Below are 18,403 nucleotides of genomic sequence, written 5' to 3' on the forward strand. Positions count from 1 at the left end.
CCCAGAGCTGCCGTCCCCATAAGCATCTCTGAGCACGTGGCCCTCTGGAGCCTGGCTGGCCGCCTCACTCCAGTGTGGGTGTCTGCACTTGAACACCTCCCTTCTGCCTGCCCACCGCCCCCCCCTTCAGCCTCAGCTGCGGCCAGCCCCCTCCCCCTCCTGTCCCCTGCTGCCTCCTTGCAGCCGCTCTCCCTCCTGGCAAAGTCTTCAGCCCAGCCTGCTCCTAGCTGTCCAGGGCGCCTCGGCAGCCGGCTTCCCTCCCTCCTTCCCTCCCTGGCTGCCTCCTCCTCCCTTCTCCTACCCTCCTTCCCCCTTCACCCCCATCCCCTGCCCTGGACTCTGCAAACATGAGGGTCTTGGCCTGCCTCCTTGGTGAGTGACCCATTCCTGGGGGGTGGGTACCTTGGGGACCTGGACTTTCACCTCTGACCCTTTAGCTTGTCCAATTTAGGGACTCAGGCTTCAGGGAGCCATTTTTGGCCCTTGGTGCTCAGGGATAGCCTGACATCTGGCTGGCCACCCTAACCCTCAGGTACCCAGTCTTTAGCACGTCCTGCCTAGCAACCCAAGTGACCTGCCCTTTGTTGCACTGGCGTTCTCACTGCAGGGGGTGAGGGGGTGGGGGGTATCACTTCCTACCATTCAATCTGGTCCCCAGCCCTGTCTTCAAGAGTCAGGCATCTATCTTGGGCCCCACCCGCCCCAGGGACCTGTAACTTATCCCAGCCTCCACCCAAAGTCCATTCTAGCCATGGGGTTTCTGACTCAGAGGTGTGAGGAATCTGAGTGCCAGTGGATTCGTATGCGACTGAACTTAAGTAGGGAGCATGCACTGGGGAAAGGCCCCCTCCCCTTTGACTCACCCTTCACTCTGTCCCCTCCAACCTCCTTTGCAGCACTACTGGTGGGGACCCAGGCTATTGGTAAGTGTCCTGATTCTCCAGTTGGCCTCACCCAGCTCCAAGTCTTCTGTCGTCACCCTCCTGCTGGTCCCTGCTACCCTGATTCCACTCTGACCTTCCACACAGCCCTCAGTATCTCTAAGACACTCCACTCATTGTATCAGGAGTCTGGGTCCAGAGTCCTGTCTCCGGGGTAGCTGGCTTCCTGATGGCACCTTACTGTCCCTAACCCCACACTACAGTTCTCTTGTCTGGAGTCACAGCTTTTGCTTCACCCCTCAGAGCGACTACGCCTGGCTGATGGCCCTCACAGCTGTGCAGGACGCCTTGAGGTCTGGTACAGCGGGCGCTGGGGCACCGTGTGTGATGACGGATGGGACCTTCGGGATGCTGCAGTGGCCTGCAGAGTGTTGGGCTGCGGAGGGGCGCTGGCCGCCCCTGGGGGTGCCTTCTTCGGGGAGGGCACTGGACCTGTGTGGCTCAGTGAACTGGCCTGCCGGGGCAGTGAGGGACAGCTGGGTATCTGTCCCCACCGGGGCTGGAAGGCCCATATCTGTTCTCATGAGGAGGACGCAGGCGTCGTCTGTGTAGGTAAAGGACTCAAACTCCTCTTATGTTGATGGCCCCGGGAACCCCCAAGTCCCTAGTTCCTGTAGATCTGAGCTGTCTAGAAGCTGAGAGGTGCCTACTTATCCCCCATAAGGCCAGGTGCCCCATCTCAGGACCACCCCCACCCCCCAGCTTACAATCACTTATTTCTGAGCCCTAGGGAATTCAAGCATCCAGGTGGTTCTTCTGTCCCAAGGATCAAATGACTTCTCTACTCCTTACCCCATGGCCATCCTCACAACTCCCGTGCTCTCCCAAAGGTCAGCGTGCAGCTAACTCTAGAGAAGATTCAACATCCCTACTGGATGGGGATCCGTGGCCACCACTGTCTGGGGAGCTGAGCCCGAGCTCAGAGGAACCCCCAGTGACTCATGGTGAGCACAAAGGACTAGGCCTCCTGTCCCAGCTATGGGGGAAGGTCATCTTGCTGCAGATGTTTTTCTCCAAGCTAGCGAACTAGTGTCCTGCATGACCTAGGAGACCTCCACACTTTAGACCCTCAGCAAGAGAGCCAAGGAGTCAGGAAGGGTGAATAGCTCAGACCCTGAATTCCGGGTCATGTGTCGCTTTCCCAGCTCCCCAACCAGCAGCAAGCTCCCAGAATGGCCCTCGCAAGAAGAACCTCCGACCACCCAAGCAGGCCAAGTCCACCCGGGCCCCTGTACTGACAAATGGAGCTTCCCGCCAAGGTAACCTCCTCCAGATCTCCCTGGTTTCCCTCACTGATCTGGGTGCCCAGAGGTTCCCAGACTTTCTTCTGCCTGTGGCCTTCCAAGGAGGCCAGTGTCCACAGTGTTCTCCCTCAGGATTCAGGCAGGGCTGGCCACGCCCTCTAACTGATCCTTCCCTTACGAGACCCAGAGGTCCTACCAACGGCAGTTCTCTTTTTTGAATGAGCCGGTCAGCAGACAAATTTGAGTCCCTGCCCTTTCTGGGCTTCAGTTTCCCCAGGTGGAGGAACAAGAGGCTGATATTAGACTTAACCTCTTACGGTCTCCTTTCTCCGTCTGTATCCCCCAGAGCGACTGCGCTTGGTCTCAGGTCCCCACGGATGCGCTGGCCGCCTGGAAGTCTGGCACGGTGGACGCTGGGGCACTGTTTGTGATGATGGATGGGACCTCCGAGATGCAGCAGTGGCCTGTCGGGAGCTGGGATGTGGCGGGGCGCTGGCTGCCCCTGGGGGTGCCAGATTCGGACCTGGTGCAGGACCCGTGTGGATGGACGACGTGGGGTGTGGAGGAGGAGAGCAGGCTCTCCGGGACTGTCCCCGGAGCCCCTGGGGCCGGAGCAACTGTGACCACACTGAGGATGCAGGGCTGGTCTGCACTGGTATGCGGGATGGGTGGGGGGCACAGAATACCCCCTCTCTTCTTCAGTTCTCAGGTCCCAGCCCCTCCCTCCCCCCGGGAAGCAGTAAAAGGCCTGGCCTCAAGGCTGTCTCTCTGCACATTCTCTGGAGAAATGGGAGAGTCAGAATCGAAGCTTCAGCATTCGAGGGAGCAAAGAGTCTAGAAACCGGGACAAAGGGCTAGGGGTTATGGAAAGGCACTTGAGAGCTCCCTCCTCTATTCCCTCTCTTCCTTCTTCTACTGCCCCTCCTCCCCCTCCTCCACATTCTTGTTCCCTGTTGGCACAACTCAGTACCTATTCACCCATCCTGATTCCTCACTGGTCTAACTCCGAACCTGCGCACCCATGCTGGACTACTACAGAACGTTAACATATTCCTCGCGAACTCATTCTAGTTTCCCCTTCTGATATAACATCTGCAGCTCCTCATCCATTCTAAGTTCTTGTCACCCTGTCCCCTGTCCTATATCCAGGTCCTGCACCCAGGCTGCGACTTGCTGATGGTCCCCACGGCTGCGCGGGCCGCCTGGAGGTTTGGCATGGTGGTCGCTGGGGATCAGTGTGTGACGATGCCTGGGATCTTCGTGATGCCGCTGTGGCCTGCAGGGAGCTGGGCTGTGGGGGCGCGTTGGCTGCCCCAGGGGGCGCCTTCTTTGGGGAGGGGTCTGGACCCATTGTCCTGGATGATCTCAGATGTCGGGGGAATGAGACAGCCTTGCGATTCTGCCCTTCAAGGTCCTGGGGCCAGCATGACTGTCACCACCGGGAAGATGCTGGGGCCGTGTGTGATGGTAAGGACCTATGGGTGACATCAGTGGGGAAGGAGGGGACAGTGGGTGTGTGGCCACCTGGAGTGGATGGGAAAGAATGTTGTCCCTGCTCATGCTGTATTTCCTGTGTGTGGATTTCCCTCTTTCCCCATCTTACATTCTTATGTGAAACCTTGGTTGGAGTTAACTAGGGGTAGCTTGGTCTCCCTAACAGACACTGGATATTGTTCGATGGGATGAACCCAACTTCCTTGCTCCTAGTTCAAGCCAGTCTTGTCTGCTTAGGGGTGCTTCCCCTCTCCTCTCTGGCCTCTAACTCCCTCCACATTGCACTTCCCCTACCTCTTATTTCCGCCCACTTCTTGCTGTGGGTCAGAGACCTGGAGGCCCTGGGCGACGTCTGTGTAGGTGGCAGCCCCGGAGGTAATACTAATGTCTTCTTCCTCGACCTAGGCATGCCGCTTGGTGATGTGCAGCCCACAGCCCCCACAGTCAACAGCAACACCTCAACACCCCGGCTTCTGTCTACCTCAGTGAGCCAGACCCCAAGTCTAGTAGGCAGTCGGCCTCCTGCCTCTCCCACTGACCCTCCAGAGCCTGGGCCTGAAGCTGGTGAGTCCCTCTCTGCCCTGGCTGTGTGTGAGACTGTCCCCTGCCCCTGCTCACTAGGACACATACTGGCTGACACCCTAAAATCCAGGGCTGTGTTTGCACACGGGTCTTGCCTTCTGTAGCTGCATGCCCTGGGGTGGAACTGTCACAATGTCCTCTGGCTTGCTCCAAGTAACAGCACAGCTTAAGAATTGTTTTCACATGATGAGGACTAGGGAGATGGCTCAGTGGGTAAAGTACTTCCTGTGCAAGCATGAGGACCCGGGTTCAGATCCCAGCATCCGAGGAAAAAGCTTGGTGTGGCAGTGCACACCTGTAGTTCAGGGCTGGAAGAGCAGAGTCGGGAGGGCCCCTGGGGCTTGCTCTAACTCCAGTGCGAGGAGTGAGGGAGGGATGACAGGAAGACCCTCCCCTGAGCTTGCTCTAACTCCAACAGGGACGGGGAGACAGGAGGACCCCTGGGGCTTGCTGCCCAGTGAGTTGAGTTAGATCAGTGAGCCGCAGGGTCGGTGAGACTCTGCCTGAAAAAATAACTTAGAGAATGATGTCAGCCTCTGGCCTCCACACGAATGCACATCCATCCATCCACACAAACACCCAGGAAATCCTCTAGAACTGGAAAGACTGTTTGGTGGGTGAAGGCTCTGGCTACAGCCTGACAACCCAAATTTTACCCCAGGACTCACTTTGTGGAAGGAGAGCATTAACTCTCCCAAATTTCCCTGACCACATACATGTGGTGGCACACACACACATACACACACACACGCACGCACGCACACACAACACGCACATACACGTGCGTGTGCACACACACACACACATAAGTAAATGAATGTAATATTTAAAAAACTCTAAAAAAGTAAAGTAATGGGGGCTGAAGAGATGGCTCAGAGGTTGAGAGCACTGACTGCTCTTCCAGAGGTCCTGAGTTCAATTCCCAGCAACCGCATGGTGGCTCACAACCATCTGTAATGAGATCTGGTGCCCTCTTCTAGCCTGTAGTCATACATGCAGACAGAACACTGTATACACAATAAATAAATAAATCTTTAAAAAAAAAAGTAAAATAATTCCCTTGGTTCAGTGGGCACAGTGGTGTACTTCTGCAGTTCCAGCACTCGAGAGGCTGAGGCAGGAGGATTATGAGTTTGAGGCCAGCATGGGCTGCACTGTGCATTCCAGATAACGTCGCAAAGATCAACACCATCTTCTGTTTACCTATCCATCCGTACACTAAAGAACACCTTTGCAGAGATCAACACTATCTTCTGTTTACCTGTCTGTGCACTAAGGAACACCTTTGCTTTACTATAAATAATACGACCATTTCTGTCCAGTGCACAGTAACATAGTCTTTCAGTTTTCTAAGATTATATTTATCTCTGTGTGTGCACTGTGTCATGATGCATACACAGAGGTCCCAGAGATCAGACTCTCAGGGTGGTCAGGCTTTGTGGCAGGTACCTTTGCCCACCAACCCGTCCCTTTCAATATATTTTGGGTATATTCCTCACAATGGGGTTTCTGTATCATATGGTAATTCTATATTTAGCTTTCTGAGGAGTCACCCAGCCAGGCCTGCCTCTGTAGCCAATGCAGAAGAGAACTTGATGCACACCTGCTGTCTGGACGGAAGGGTTAATGAGGCAAAACCTATCATGGACAGAGGGACATTTGGAAAGGAAGTTGGAAGGCAGACAGAAGAAGGTTTAGATGCCAGAGGGGCTCTCCAACCCTAACTCTTGGCTTTTCCCCTCTGTTTCAGGGTCTCCCCAGCTGCGCCTGGTGGCTGGTCCCAGCAGGTGCTCTGGCCGGCTGGAGGTGTGGCATGATGGGCGCTGGGGGACGGTTTGTGATGACGGCTGGGACATGAGAGACTCGGCCGTGGTCTGCCGGGAGCTGGGCTGTGGGGGGCCTCGGCAACCAGACCCTGCAGCAGGCCGCTTCGGTTGGGGCGCGGGCCCCATTTGGCTGGATGATGTAGGTTGTGTGGGGACGGAGGCTTCGTTGTCAGAATGTCCTGCTGCTTCCTGGGGGAAACACAACTGTGCCCACAATGAGGATGTCGGGGTCACCTGCACTGGTGAGGACACACTAGCTATCTTCTGGCGCTAGACGGTCTCCTAGAGGAAGGAAGGGACACTAAGGGTAGTGTTAACCTAAACGAGTGCTTACTAGGCCCGAGCCCTGGAGTAGTCTACAAAGTTCCAGGACAGCAAGGGTTGTTACACAGAGAAACCCTGTCTGAACACATACACACACACACACACACACACACACACACACACTGCCTAAGTCTGGCCAAAGTAAGAGCTAGTTAAAATCAATGTAGTACGTTTCCCCCATTTTTAGAACTCTGGTCTCTGACACCAAGCTAGGAGCTGGGTGCGCAAATGCAATGGACATAGTGTATGGGCCTTTGAGAAGCTCAGTACTCATGGAGAGAAAGAACACAAACAAGCTATTGCAAATCAGTGTGGCAAGGTAGAGTTTAGGAGGCTCTGAGACCAGCCTGAGGTCCATCCTTTGCTAAAGGGATTCCCAGACATGAGAGGCCGTCAGCTCAGGGTCGTGTTTCCACAGAGTGAAGACGTGGGCTGAGTTCAGCAAGGGGAAAGGGACAGAGCAGAGTTCAGGGTGAGTCCCAGTGGGATGAAGCAGACCGTGCTGAACTCTCCCAGAACATGTGTGACAACGTGCAATGACGGTCAAGCAGACATGTGGTCTTAGCTTGATGTCTAGCCTTTTTTTTTTTTTTTTGTAAGGACTTGACACATAGATGTTGCTGAACATGTACATGGCTGCTCAGAAATCACATTGTCCCTATAGACTAACATAGCACAAGTCAAGTCTCCCAAACACAAAGAGTTTCTTATTCTTTTTAAAGATTATTTATTTTTATGTGCATTGCTGTTCTGCCTGCATGTGTGTTTGTGTAAGTGTGTCAGGTCTCCTGGAACTGGAGTTACACACAGTTGTGAGCTGCCATGTGGGTGCTGGGAATTGAACCTGGGTCCCCAGGAAGAGCAGCCAGTGCTCTTAACTGCTGAACCATCTCTCCAGCCCCTACCCCCACAAAGAATTTCTTACCAGGGAGGATCATTCCAAGGACTTAGAAGTCATCTTTCTGAAGCCAGGGGAAATGTACTCAGGCTTGTGTTGGGCATGGCTCACCCTAGAGTGTCTATGTGTCCTAACCAGAAAGATACACCATAGATAATGGTGACTCAAAGGATGACATCATCAGCTCTGCCCCCCTCTGCTGGGACAGCCACAGAGAATCAGAAACAGGGACGTTGCCTAGTGGACATCGGGCCACTCTCGAGGCTGATGAACATGAAGGAAAAGGCAAGGCAGTAGGGCATGCCTATAGCACTGTCATTTGAAAGGTTGAGGCAAGAGTGTTCTTAGGAGTTTAGGGCTAACCTGGGCTATAGAAACACTGTCATAAAAAAAGAACAAACAACAACAACAAAACCAGGGCTAAGTGGTTAAGAGCACTGGCTGCTTTTGTAGAGAACCGACCAGGTTACATTCCCAGCACCCGCATGGCGGCTCTCTAACTACAGTTCTGGGGGATCTGTTGCTGTCTCCTGGCCCCTACAGGCACTGAACACACATGGTACACAGATATACATGCAGGCAAAACATTCACATCAAATAAAAGTAAATCTTTGTGGGGCCAGGCTTGATGGTGAAGACCTGTAATCCCAGCTACTGGAGAGCCTGAGGTAGGAGGATCTCAAGTTCAAGGCCAGCCTGGGCTACAGAGTGAGCCCTGTCTCAAAGAGTAAGATAAGCAGTTGTTATGCTAGTAAGATATGAAGCCTTTAGGGCAGTGGTTCACAACCTGTAGGTCCCGACCCTGCGGCTGTGTGTGTGTGTCCAATGACCCTTTCACAGAGGTCGCCTAAGACCATTGGAAATATCAGATGTCTGCATTATGATTGATAACAGCAAAATTACACTTATGAAGTAGCAACAAAAATAATTATGGCTGGGGATGTCCACAACATGAGGAACTGTATTAAAGGGTTGCAGCTTTAGGAAGGTTGAGAACCACTGCCTTAGTGTATGCGCCTGGGAGGGGAATACCTGTCCTAAGTAGCTCTGATTGGGCGAGACAGGATCTTAAGGTTGTTTTTATTTGCGTACCAGGCTCTAATGACAGCCCCAATCCACTGGTAACACAGGTGGCCTTTGATGGATCACACAGCGAAACCCAAAGCTAGGAAAGGAGGAAAGGGATGTTGTTAGGGATGAGGGAGAGAGGAGAGAGTGGATGGAGAGAGTAATTCAGTATAGACATGCTTGGAATTGCCAGAGAACAAACATACTTAGTATAAATTGCTAGCTGGGCAGTGGTGCACACCTTTAATTCCAGCACTTGGGAGGCAGAGGCAGGCAGATCTCTGAGAAACCCTGTCTTGAGAAACCTCTGTGTGTGTGCATGCACGTGTGTGTGTGTGTTATTTGTTTTCATGTGTATGGGTAGTTTGCCTGAAAGTACATCTGTGCACCACGTGTGTGCCTGGAGCCCTCAGAAGCCAGAAGAGGGCTTCAGATTCTGAACCTGGAGTTACAGACAGTTGTGAGCCACCACGTGGGTGCAAAGACTCAAACCCAGGTCTTCTGGAAGAGCAGCAAATGCTCTTAACCACTGAGCCACATCTCTAGCCCAGCACACTTTTTCATTTTTATTTTTTTAAGTGAAAAGAGGGCTGAGGACATGGGCTAGAGGTTAGTGGTAGAGTCCCATGAGTCCACCATCATGGTTTCTACATCTTCTCTTTCTTCCCTCCCTGCCTCCTAGGGACCCCTGGCCTGGGTACCATCTCAGACCCCTTCAGCTGGAGCTGGCTCCCTGGGCTGGGGAGAGATCAGGATGCTTGGATTCCAGGAGAGCTGGCCACCAAGCCCTCTGCTGATCTCACCTCCAGTGTGCTAGAGAAGACCACAAAGGCTCCAGGGAAAGCGCCCAAGAGCACTAAGAAGTGGGTGACTAAAAACGCAAAGCGGCCAACCGCTCCACCCCCTGGGATGCCAACCACTAGACGCTCCAGGGTCCCAGGCACTCCAAGCACCCTAAATATAACCCCACGTACCTCCGAGTTACCTAAAAGACTGACCACTGAGGCTCCCCACAGACAGATGTCACATACCCCTGTAAAACTGACCCCCAGAGTCCCCTGGGAGTGGACCTCAGAGACTGTAACATCACTGTCCACTCAAGACCCCCAAGAAGTGACCTCTGAGGCCACCATCACACAGACCCCTCAAGCCTCCTTGGAGCCACCTGGTGAGAGCCCAGAAGGCTCGCTGGAGTCCTCCCGAGATCCAGCCCCCACCCCATCTGCTGGAGTCCCTACGCCATCAGGTGAGCAGCAGAGGGTGAAAGGAATTGGGAACAGCAATGAGGCCATCCCCTTACCTCCTAACCCAAGGGTCTCCCACGCCCCCAGGTCCCTTCCGGGTTCGTCTGGCTGATGGGCCTAACAGGTGTGCTGGCCGGCTAGAGGTGTGGCATGCTGGACAGTGGGGGACGGTCTGTGATGACAGCTGGGACCTTCGGGATGCCACAGTGGCCTGCTGGGAACTGGGCTGTGGAAAGGTCCGGCCCCGAGTAGGCAAAACCCACTATGGTCCTGGGACCGGGCCCATCTGGTTGGATGACATGGGCTGTAAGGGGAGTGAGACCTCACTGAGCGACTGCCCCTCGGGGACATGGGGGAAGCACAACTGTGACCACGAGGAAGACGTGGTGCTCTCCTGCACCGGTACAGGGGACCGTGAGGGAGGCTGGGGGGACCTGGTGCTCTCCTGCACCGGTACAGGGGACCGTGAGGGAGGCTGGGGGGACCTGGTGCTCTCCTGCACCGGTACAGGGGACCGTGAGGGAGGCTGGGGGGACCTGGTGCTCTCCTGCACCGGTACAGGGGACCGTGAGGGAGGCTGAGGGAATGGAGTCAGAGTGGAACTGGATGACAGCGTCATCTAAGGAAATGGCCAGAGTGGGGTCAGGGTGCGGACATGTAAGGGTCGCTGCAGGAGACCGGAAGGAAAGAGTGGTGGCAAGGACCTCAGATAGCGGAAGGAGACACATACTACCTAGTCTCTCCCCAGGGTACACGGGTGACGATGATTATCCCTCCTGGACTTGGGACCCCACTTCAGGAGAGGACCTGACCAAAGGAACCACTACGGCAGCACAGCCTGGACGGACTCTTTCCTGGGCGGCTACCACTAGGAACCCGGAAGTCCCCTCTTCAGGAACACAGAGGCTGCCAGACACAGGTGAGGGCCTTGGCCGGGAACTTGTGTGGGTGCGAATGCCACGCTCTGCCTCCACCATGGAGTCCCAGGACTCAAACTCACATTGTTTGGCTTGGTAGAAAGCACTTTTGCTCCCTGGGCCGTATGAACCACTCTGTTTTTCCAGACGGTGTCATGTATTCCCAGACTGGTCTTGAACTTGCTATGTAACTGAGATTTGCCTTGAGCGCTTGGTCCTTCTGCCTTCCCTTCCCAAGTGAGGACATTACAAATGGGTGCCACATGGTCACCCATAAAGATCTTTCTAACTGAGGTGGCCGAGGCCTCCAAGGCCCTGCAGGCTTTCCTTGGACCTATCCAGACATCCTAAACATGTCCCGTGCTTGGGCTTGACCATATTCATCTTCTCCAGAGTAGAAAGAGGCAGTGGTTGACTCTGAGAGGTCAGAGGGCATCGGCCAGTCAGAGGGCATCGGCCAGTCCTGAGCGACCAGGAAGTGGCTGACCTGAAACTGAGTGTCTGTGGAAATGACTCAGAATCCTCAGCTCAGGGTTACCGTGGCAGCTTCCTACCCCAGCTCCTGGGAAAGTGAGCAGAGTCCCATGGAGTCTGGCAGGCCAGTCACACTCTGTCCTTGTCAGCTGTAGCTCAGACACAGGCAGGGATCCCTGGGGCATGAGTTCTGTTCCCTGCCCTTCCCAGCCTGTCCAGCAGGTTCTCTGTCCCTCAACTGCTCTGTCTCGCTATTGTCTGCATCCTCCCATCTCTGCTGCCAGCACGGGGATCCAGAGACACCCCGGTCCCTGAGCTGCCGCCCCATGTGTTCTCTCCTCACGTCCCACCCAGCTGTCTTCCTCATGGGCACTTCCTAAGACCTCCGTGACGTGTGTGTGTGTGTGATCAAACCTGTGTCCTGGAAGGGCAGCCAGTGTTCATAACCACTGAGCCATCTCTCCAGCCTCTCCTCCCCACTTTTTTCTTTTTGTGTCTTCTTCCTTCCTTCTAAAAAAAAAAAAGATTTATTTTTATCTCATCAGTGTTCTGTCCGCATGTATGTCTGTGCGAGGGTGCCAGAGACCCTGGAAATGGAGTTGCAGACAGTCATGAGCTGCCACGTGGTGCCGGCTGAGACAACAGTTAACAGTGCTCTTAGCTGCTGAGCCATCTCTCCAGCGCTGTGTGTTCCCCTCAGTTCCCCTCACCCAGTCTCTCACTAGTTTGTTTTCCCTTCCTTTCTTTTGTTGTCCCAGCTGGCCCAGAATGCCTGCCGGTTCTCCCTGCCTCCACCTCCCCAGGCCTGGGATCACAGGCATGCCGCACTGTGCCTGTCACTCTCTGTGGTTCCTATCACTTCCTCTCTTCTTGCTGTCCTGGGCTTCCCCTTCATTGTCCTTCCATGCCCTCTCCTTTGATCTCTTCCATAGTTCGCTCCTTCGCCTTTCATGTCTCACTTCTATTTCCTTTTTAGAAATTCTTGTTACATTGATCAATTGTGTATGTGTGTGCATGCATGAGTATGCTCCAGCCCGTGTGCCACCGTGCATGTGTGTGTGTGTGTGTGTGTGTGTGTATGTCAGAGCACAACTTGCTGGAGCCAGTCCTCCTACCATGTGGGTTCCAGGTACCCAACTAGAGTTTCCTGCATGCTGCCATCTTCACCCAGTGAGCCCTCTCATCTGCCCTCTCGTGTTTCCTACTCCAGGTCCCTTGCCTTTCTTTCATTGTCTCGCTCCTTCCTTCCATTTCCTCCTTCACTCTTCTCCCCCACTCTTTTGATATGCTGTTTTATAGCCCAGGCTGGGATTTCCTGTGTAGCTGAGGCTGGCCTCAAGTCCCTGTCTGCACCTCTCTCCCGGATGCTGGGCCTCCAGGCACAGCGCACCACATATACCTATCTTCTTTTCGGTCAGCTCCTGTCATGTTCTGAGTCACGTTTTCTGTTCTTTGGTTTCACTATTTCTGTCCTATCCCCTGCCTTTCCCACCACCGGTTCCGTTTCCCTCGGTCTCCTTCATTTCACTCTCTCCACTTTCGACTGTTAGCAGTGCCTGCCCGTTTGCGTATTTCTCTGCCTGTCACTGATGGGACGATCAGCCCATATCCCTTCTCGAGCGCAGAATGCGCAGTTAGGCCTGGCGGGGCAGGTACCCGCTGCTCTGCCTGGCACCTCATTGCATCACAGGAATGCTGCTCATTTTGATTGGCCACCAGGATCCAGCGTTGCCACCTGTAGAGTCGAGCAAGGAAGCAGGCTCAGGGATTTGTGACTAGGACCCTGCAGTATCTCATGTTGGGATTAGCGTTGACCATTGCGATGCTGGAACCGGAAATGATCTCCTAGAGACCCTGATTCTCAATCAGGTGCGGCCGGAATTTCAGAACCTTTGTTCTGTGCAATAAGGGCGGTTTCCCTGTCCCTCAGCGCCCCCTTGTGGAGGAATTGATCACACGCGCGGCACACGCCGCTGTAAAGGCAGCTAGTCCCTGAGGCAGGTTTGGCAGGGGTGGAGAGGCGGGGACCCCTCGGGTCAGTTCCACGTAGCAAGGCTTAGGAGAAGGTAAGGGGTATGTGTATGGCCAGGATGGGACTCTGTTTCAAATCGTTTGCATGTGTCTTATGTATGCGTTTACGTGTGTGGCATGCTTGTGTATGTCCCTGCAATGTATGGACAGTGTGTGGAGGCCAGAGGACAATTTCTGATGCCATTCTGCAGGCACTGTCTAAGCCTCGTTTTTGTGAGACATTATGAGACAGAGTCTTTCAGTGGTCTGGAGCTCAGGTCTGAGAAGCCTGAGAGATCCTCCTACCTCTGTTTCCCCAGCACTGGGATTACAAGCGGAACCAAATGCCCAGCACTGGAACTCGCTCTGTAGACCAGGCTGGCCTCGAACTCAGAGAGATTCACCTGCCTCTGCCTCCCTGAGTGCTGGGATTAAAGGTGTGTGCTGCCACCACCCGGTGCTTTTTATTTCCTTTAAACGTGTGTTCTGGGGTTCAAAGCAAGCACCCTACAAACAGAGATGTCTCCAGTGCTTCTTGGCTTGCTTTTGAGACCATCTTATTCCACAGCCAAGCCTGGCTTGGAAGTCAACTATGTTGTCCAGGCGAGCCTTGAACTCTCAGTGGTAGGATTGCAGGCAGGCAGCGCAATGCGTTGGGGTGATGCATGTCGTCTTTCAAAGGACAAGTCTGGGGTCTGATTCACTCAGCAGATACCAGTCTAGAATCCATGGGGACTGGAGTGAGTTGTGTGACGTCATGTCCCAAGCCAATGTGCAGAATGCACTTGAACTCACCTATGACAGAAAGCATTGCTGGCAGGGTGCTGTATGACACCGACCCGTAGGTGCAGGTTCCCAAGGTTAGAATGGTGGTTATAGTAGATAAATCAAGAAAAAAAGCCTCCTAGAAATGTGATATTATCCAGCAGCAGAGGAGAGCAGGGAGGAAATTATTTTTAATTAATTTGGAGTGTGCCGTGACACAGGTGTGGAGCTCGGAGGACAACTTGCGTGAGTTGGTTTTCTACTTCTACCGTACGGGCTCTGGGGATCCAACTCCGGTCATCGGGCACACAGCAAGCATCTCTACCCACTGAGCCATCTGTCTCCTCACTGACCCCAGGAAGGGGCTTCTCAGAGGACCAAAGGCCTTTGGGAGAAAACTTGCATAGTCACGGGATTAGGATTTTTGTTTTAAGATTTATTTTGTCTGGATAGTGGTGGCAACGCCTTTGATCCCAGCACTCGTGACACAGAGGCAGGTAGATCTCTGAATTTGAGGCACCCTGGTCTATACAGTGAGTTCCAAGATAGTCAGAACTACACAGAGAAACCATGTCTCAAAAAATCAAATATGTATGGCTGGATGGGGGCACACTTACTCCTAGCACTCCAGAGGCAGAGACAGGTGGATCTCTGTGAGCTCGAAGCAAACCTGCCTCCATAGCAAGTTCCAGAATAGTCAGTCAGAGATACATACAAAGACCCTGTCTCAAAAAACTTAGCTTATTTGTGCACATACCTACACGTCTACACACACACACAAATGCAGTCCCAATGAGACCAGAAGAGGACATCCATCTGAAGCTGGAGTTACATTGTGAACTACCTCAAGTGTGTGCTGGGAACCCAGCTTGGGTCCTCCGCGAGAGCAATAGATGCTCTCAGTCACCAAAGCCATCCCTCTTGCCCCAACAAGGTAGGTTTTAAGCTTCAAGAAGTGCCTACATTCATCTCTCTGGCCGTAATGACATCATCACAGATCCAGAGGCTTAAAACACACACTCATTATTCTTGGTCTTCTGTAGGTCAGAATGCATGGGTTTTACTGAGCCAAGATCAGGGTATTGGTTGGGCTGGTTCCTATGGGAGACTCCGCCCTCTCGACTTTTCTAGATGCAGTTCCTCCCATCTCCAAAGCCAGCGCTGTGTCTTCCTCTGGCCTTAACTATGTGTTTATTTTTTTCTTGTTCACTTCAGCCTGGAAATGTTTCTGTATTCTAAGGATTTATAAAATTGGGGAATTTGGTTTTTCTTCTTATTGCTTATTTATATTCATCCATTTATCTATTTACATTTATTTATGTTTGTGCATGTGTGTGTATGTGTGTATGGCTCAAAAGAAAAAAAAAGAAATTGTTTGGGACAGCACGAAAGTCCAGCTATTGTGAGGGTTTGTACCCAAGGCCAGGAAGCTCGGGGAATGGAAGTAATGCTTGTGTTTCCTCTGTGAGGAATTTCATCAGTTTTTGCTTTCAGCCAAGAGCATCCTGACTGGTGGCCTAGGTGACACACGTTGTTGAGGAGGCCGTGTGACTCCAGCTGTGATGGGGGCTGTGGTAATTTGCCGGGGAGATGAAGGTAGAAGGAGAGACCCAACTCTTTTCCTCACACATGTGCAGATGGCCAGGGCGGTTATGAACTCTCCTGGACGTGGGATACACCTTCACGGAGGGGTCTGTCCCGAGGGACCCCCACCACGACCAAACCCCGACCCACTGTCACCAGCGGCACCGGCAAGAGTCCAGGCCACCCCTTTCCAGCTCCGAGGGCCCGTGCAGGCACAGGTGAGGCCTGGGGAGCTTGTGTTGTGGGGTGCAGAGATGGGCTTCAAGTTCCCAGGGGTAACCCAGTTCTTACCTCAGGAAGACCCGACAGAGGGCTAGCCTACAGCAAGGAGTCAAGAGTAGAGACGATCCTGAGAGAATTCTGCCAACCAGCGCACAGTGATAGCTAAAGACATTAGGGTTGCAGGCAATTATTAGGACACCTAAGAACTGGTCTACCCGTCATTGGTCTACCCTATGACGGATAATAACTTCCTCCCTCCCTCCCTCCCTCCCTCCCTCCCTCCCTCCCTCCCTCCCTCCCTCCCTCCCTTCCTTCCTTCCTTCTTCTCTTTCTTTGTTCTGTTTTCCTTTTTCTTTTTGGTTTTTTGAGACAAAGTTTCTCTGTATAACAGTCCTGGCTGGCACCCACTTTGTAGACCAGACTGACCTCGAACTCACAGAGATCTACCTGCTTCTGCTGGGATTAAAGGCGTGTGGTACCACACCTCACTAGGACCTTCTTTTTGTTTAGTCCAGGCCCCCAGGCCATGGGATAATCAGGGTAGTTCTTCCCTTCTTAGTAAAATTCTGGAAACACTCACAGACATATCCACAGAGCTGTGTCCCCTAGGTGAATCTAAACCCAGTCAACTCGACAGTGGAAGTAAATTATCACATAGAGTCACACTGTGGGTGTCTCCTAGGTATCTTACTGTCTTTCTGCTTCCCAAAGCGTATCTATCTTTCTGGTCCCTGGGACTTCTCTTCAAACTCTCTGCTATCCTCCAGAGTTCCTCCCTACTTGTATCCATGTACTTTTCCCGCAGAGACCACCAGGTGGCGGCAGGAACCTCACAGGAGGAGAAGAGGGGGGCACTAGGGCCTGGTGAAGTCTGCCGGTGACCCATGATGTCACGAAGACCTTTGCCTTCCCATTGGTCAGCTTCTCAAGGGGCGTTGCGGGACACGGTGGATAGGGCAAACTGACCTCAGACTGACCTGCCCCTGCCCCCCTGCCTTCTCCTCCAGGTTCCCCAAGGAAGCCAAAACCGGAGCGCCGGCTGCTGCGACCAACCCCAGCCAGGACAGCACCCACCACCTTATCCCCAGCTCCTTCCACTTCCCCAGCGCCTTCTGGCTCACCGCTGACCTCTGGCTCTGGGCCACAGCTCATCCCTGACTCAGCCACAAAGCCAGAGAGGACCACAGGCCCTCCCCAAACATCTCCACCCACTCCGGGACTGTCCTCTTTGACAGCCTCTGACTCTGCTTTGTCCACTTCTGATGCCAGTTTGCTTCCCACTGGGATCCCACAGCACTCCCAGAGCCCAACATCCACCTCCCTTAAAGGACTAACCTCTGACTCCTCCGCGCTACCAGAAGGGACCAGCCTTTCCCCTACCTCAGAACTGACCCCAGCATCCGATACAACCCCAGGCTTGGGTGCAACACCCAAAATAGCCCCAGAACGTTCTGACTTCTCAGGCATCCCCATGAGCCCCAGGACCCCCACACAGCCTTCCACTGACCCTCACCCCACCCCAGCCCCTCACCCTACCACCACCCCTAACCCCACCACCATTCCTCACCTGACCACTACCCTTCACCCGACCACCACCCCTCACCCGACCACCACCCCTCAACACACCACTTCTTACCCTACCATGACCCCTGTACACACCACAGACCCTCAGCTTCCCAGGACCCCTCACCCCACCGCAACGCCTCAACCTCCCACCAACCCTCATGCTTCCTTAACCGCTGCCACCCCTACAAAGTCCCTTCCATCTTCCCTGGAGACGGGGTTTCCCTCTCTCACTCTGGAGCCAAGGGTCAAGCCTAGCCTACACCCGGAACTGACCTTTGAGGAAGCCCCTCCTACAAGCACATCCGGAAAGCAGAACCTGGAGCCCTCTCCAGCCTCCGAGTCTGACCGCTCCAGGCATTCTCCAGCTCCAAGCATGGACCCACAGTCCACGGAGGTCTTTAAACCGCCCAGAAGCCAGAGTCCCAAATTAACCTCTCCACCTTTCCAGACTTCACACTCACCTCCAGACCCCACTGTGACCTCCGACCTTCACCTCTCCTCTATGGCCCACCCGTTGGACCAACCTCCCCCTGACCGCTTCACTCAAGGGCCAAGCCTTAATCACAACCCAGAAGCCCTTGGACCGTGTCTGTCCCCGGTACCCCCTGTAAGGGTCATGGCTTGTGAGCCACCGGCCTTGGTGGAGCTGGTGGCTGCTGTGAGGGAGGTGGGTGACCAGCTGCAGAGGCTGACTCGGGTCCTGGAACAAGACCGGCAGGAACGTCAAGTCCTGGGGCTGGGCCTAGTCCGGTTGGTAGAGGCTGCCCAGGGCCTGGGGCAGCTGAGCGAGACTGTAAAGAGACTGGCAGAGGTGGTCTGGCCTCCCAGCACCCCTGTGCCCACCACCACCACCACCGAGGAGGAGGAGAGGCCTCTCAGGGGAGATGTGTGACTCTTTCTGAAATTCAGGGTGCTTAAGATGCTCTCAGACAAAAGAAAACCAAAGTATCTACCAACCGAGTGTGGGTGTTGTTACTGGGGGAGCAGGGGACCCTGGGGGGACAGAGTCACAAAGTTGATCCTAACCTGTCAACCTCACACATGCTACGGTCATGGTGATGGAGACGATCCTGGGCACGAAGGCAATAACGGCAGTGACAGCGTTGATGGTGATGATGATGATGGGGGATGGTGGTGGTGTTAGAGATTGGGGTGATGGTGATGATGGGGGGTGGTGTTGCTAGAGATTGGGGCGCTTATGATGAAGTGTGACGATGTGACTGGTGACAAGGGTGGGGTGGTGG

General features: G+C 53.9%; 1 protein-coding gene across 5 annotated transcripts; it reads left to right on the forward strand.

The window, feature by feature from the left end:
• Positions 1-211: 211 nt before the first annotated feature.
• Ssc5d (scavenger receptor cysteine rich family member with 5 domains) lies at positions 212-18,103 on the forward strand. 5 transcript variants are annotated; one of them, XM_057763173.1, is made up of 15 exons: positions 212-372; positions 897-923; positions 1,185-1,493; positions 1,772-1,885; positions 2,087-2,200; positions 2,532-2,840; positions 3,335-3,652; positions 4,085-4,243; positions 6,012-6,329; positions 9,060-9,240; positions 9,430-9,623; positions 9,709-10,023; positions 10,370-10,540; positions 15,425-15,589; positions 16,601-18,103. In XM_057763173.1, the coding sequence occupies exons 1-15, from the start codon at positions 348-350 to the stop codon at positions 18,049-18,051; spliced, it is 4,170 nt and encodes a 1,389-aa protein (XP_057619156.1). In that variant the 5' UTR covers positions 212-347; the 3' UTR covers positions 18,052-18,103. The 5 variants fall into 5 exon arrangements, with proteins under 5 accessions (XP_057619156.1, XP_057619154.1, XP_057619155.1 ...); XM_057763171.1 differs by having other exon boundaries at positions 9,060-9,623; XM_057763172.1 differs by having other exon boundaries at positions 2,102-2,200; positions 9,060-9,623.
• Positions 18,104-18,403: the final 300 nt, after the last annotated feature.

Source organism: Chionomys nivalis, chromosome 2 (genome assembly GCF_950005125.1).
Source record: "Chionomys nivalis chromosome 2, mChiNiv1.1, whole genome shotgun sequence".
Classification (NCBI taxonomy): Eukaryota; Metazoa; Chordata; class Mammalia; order Rodentia; family Cricetidae; genus Chionomys; species Chionomys nivalis.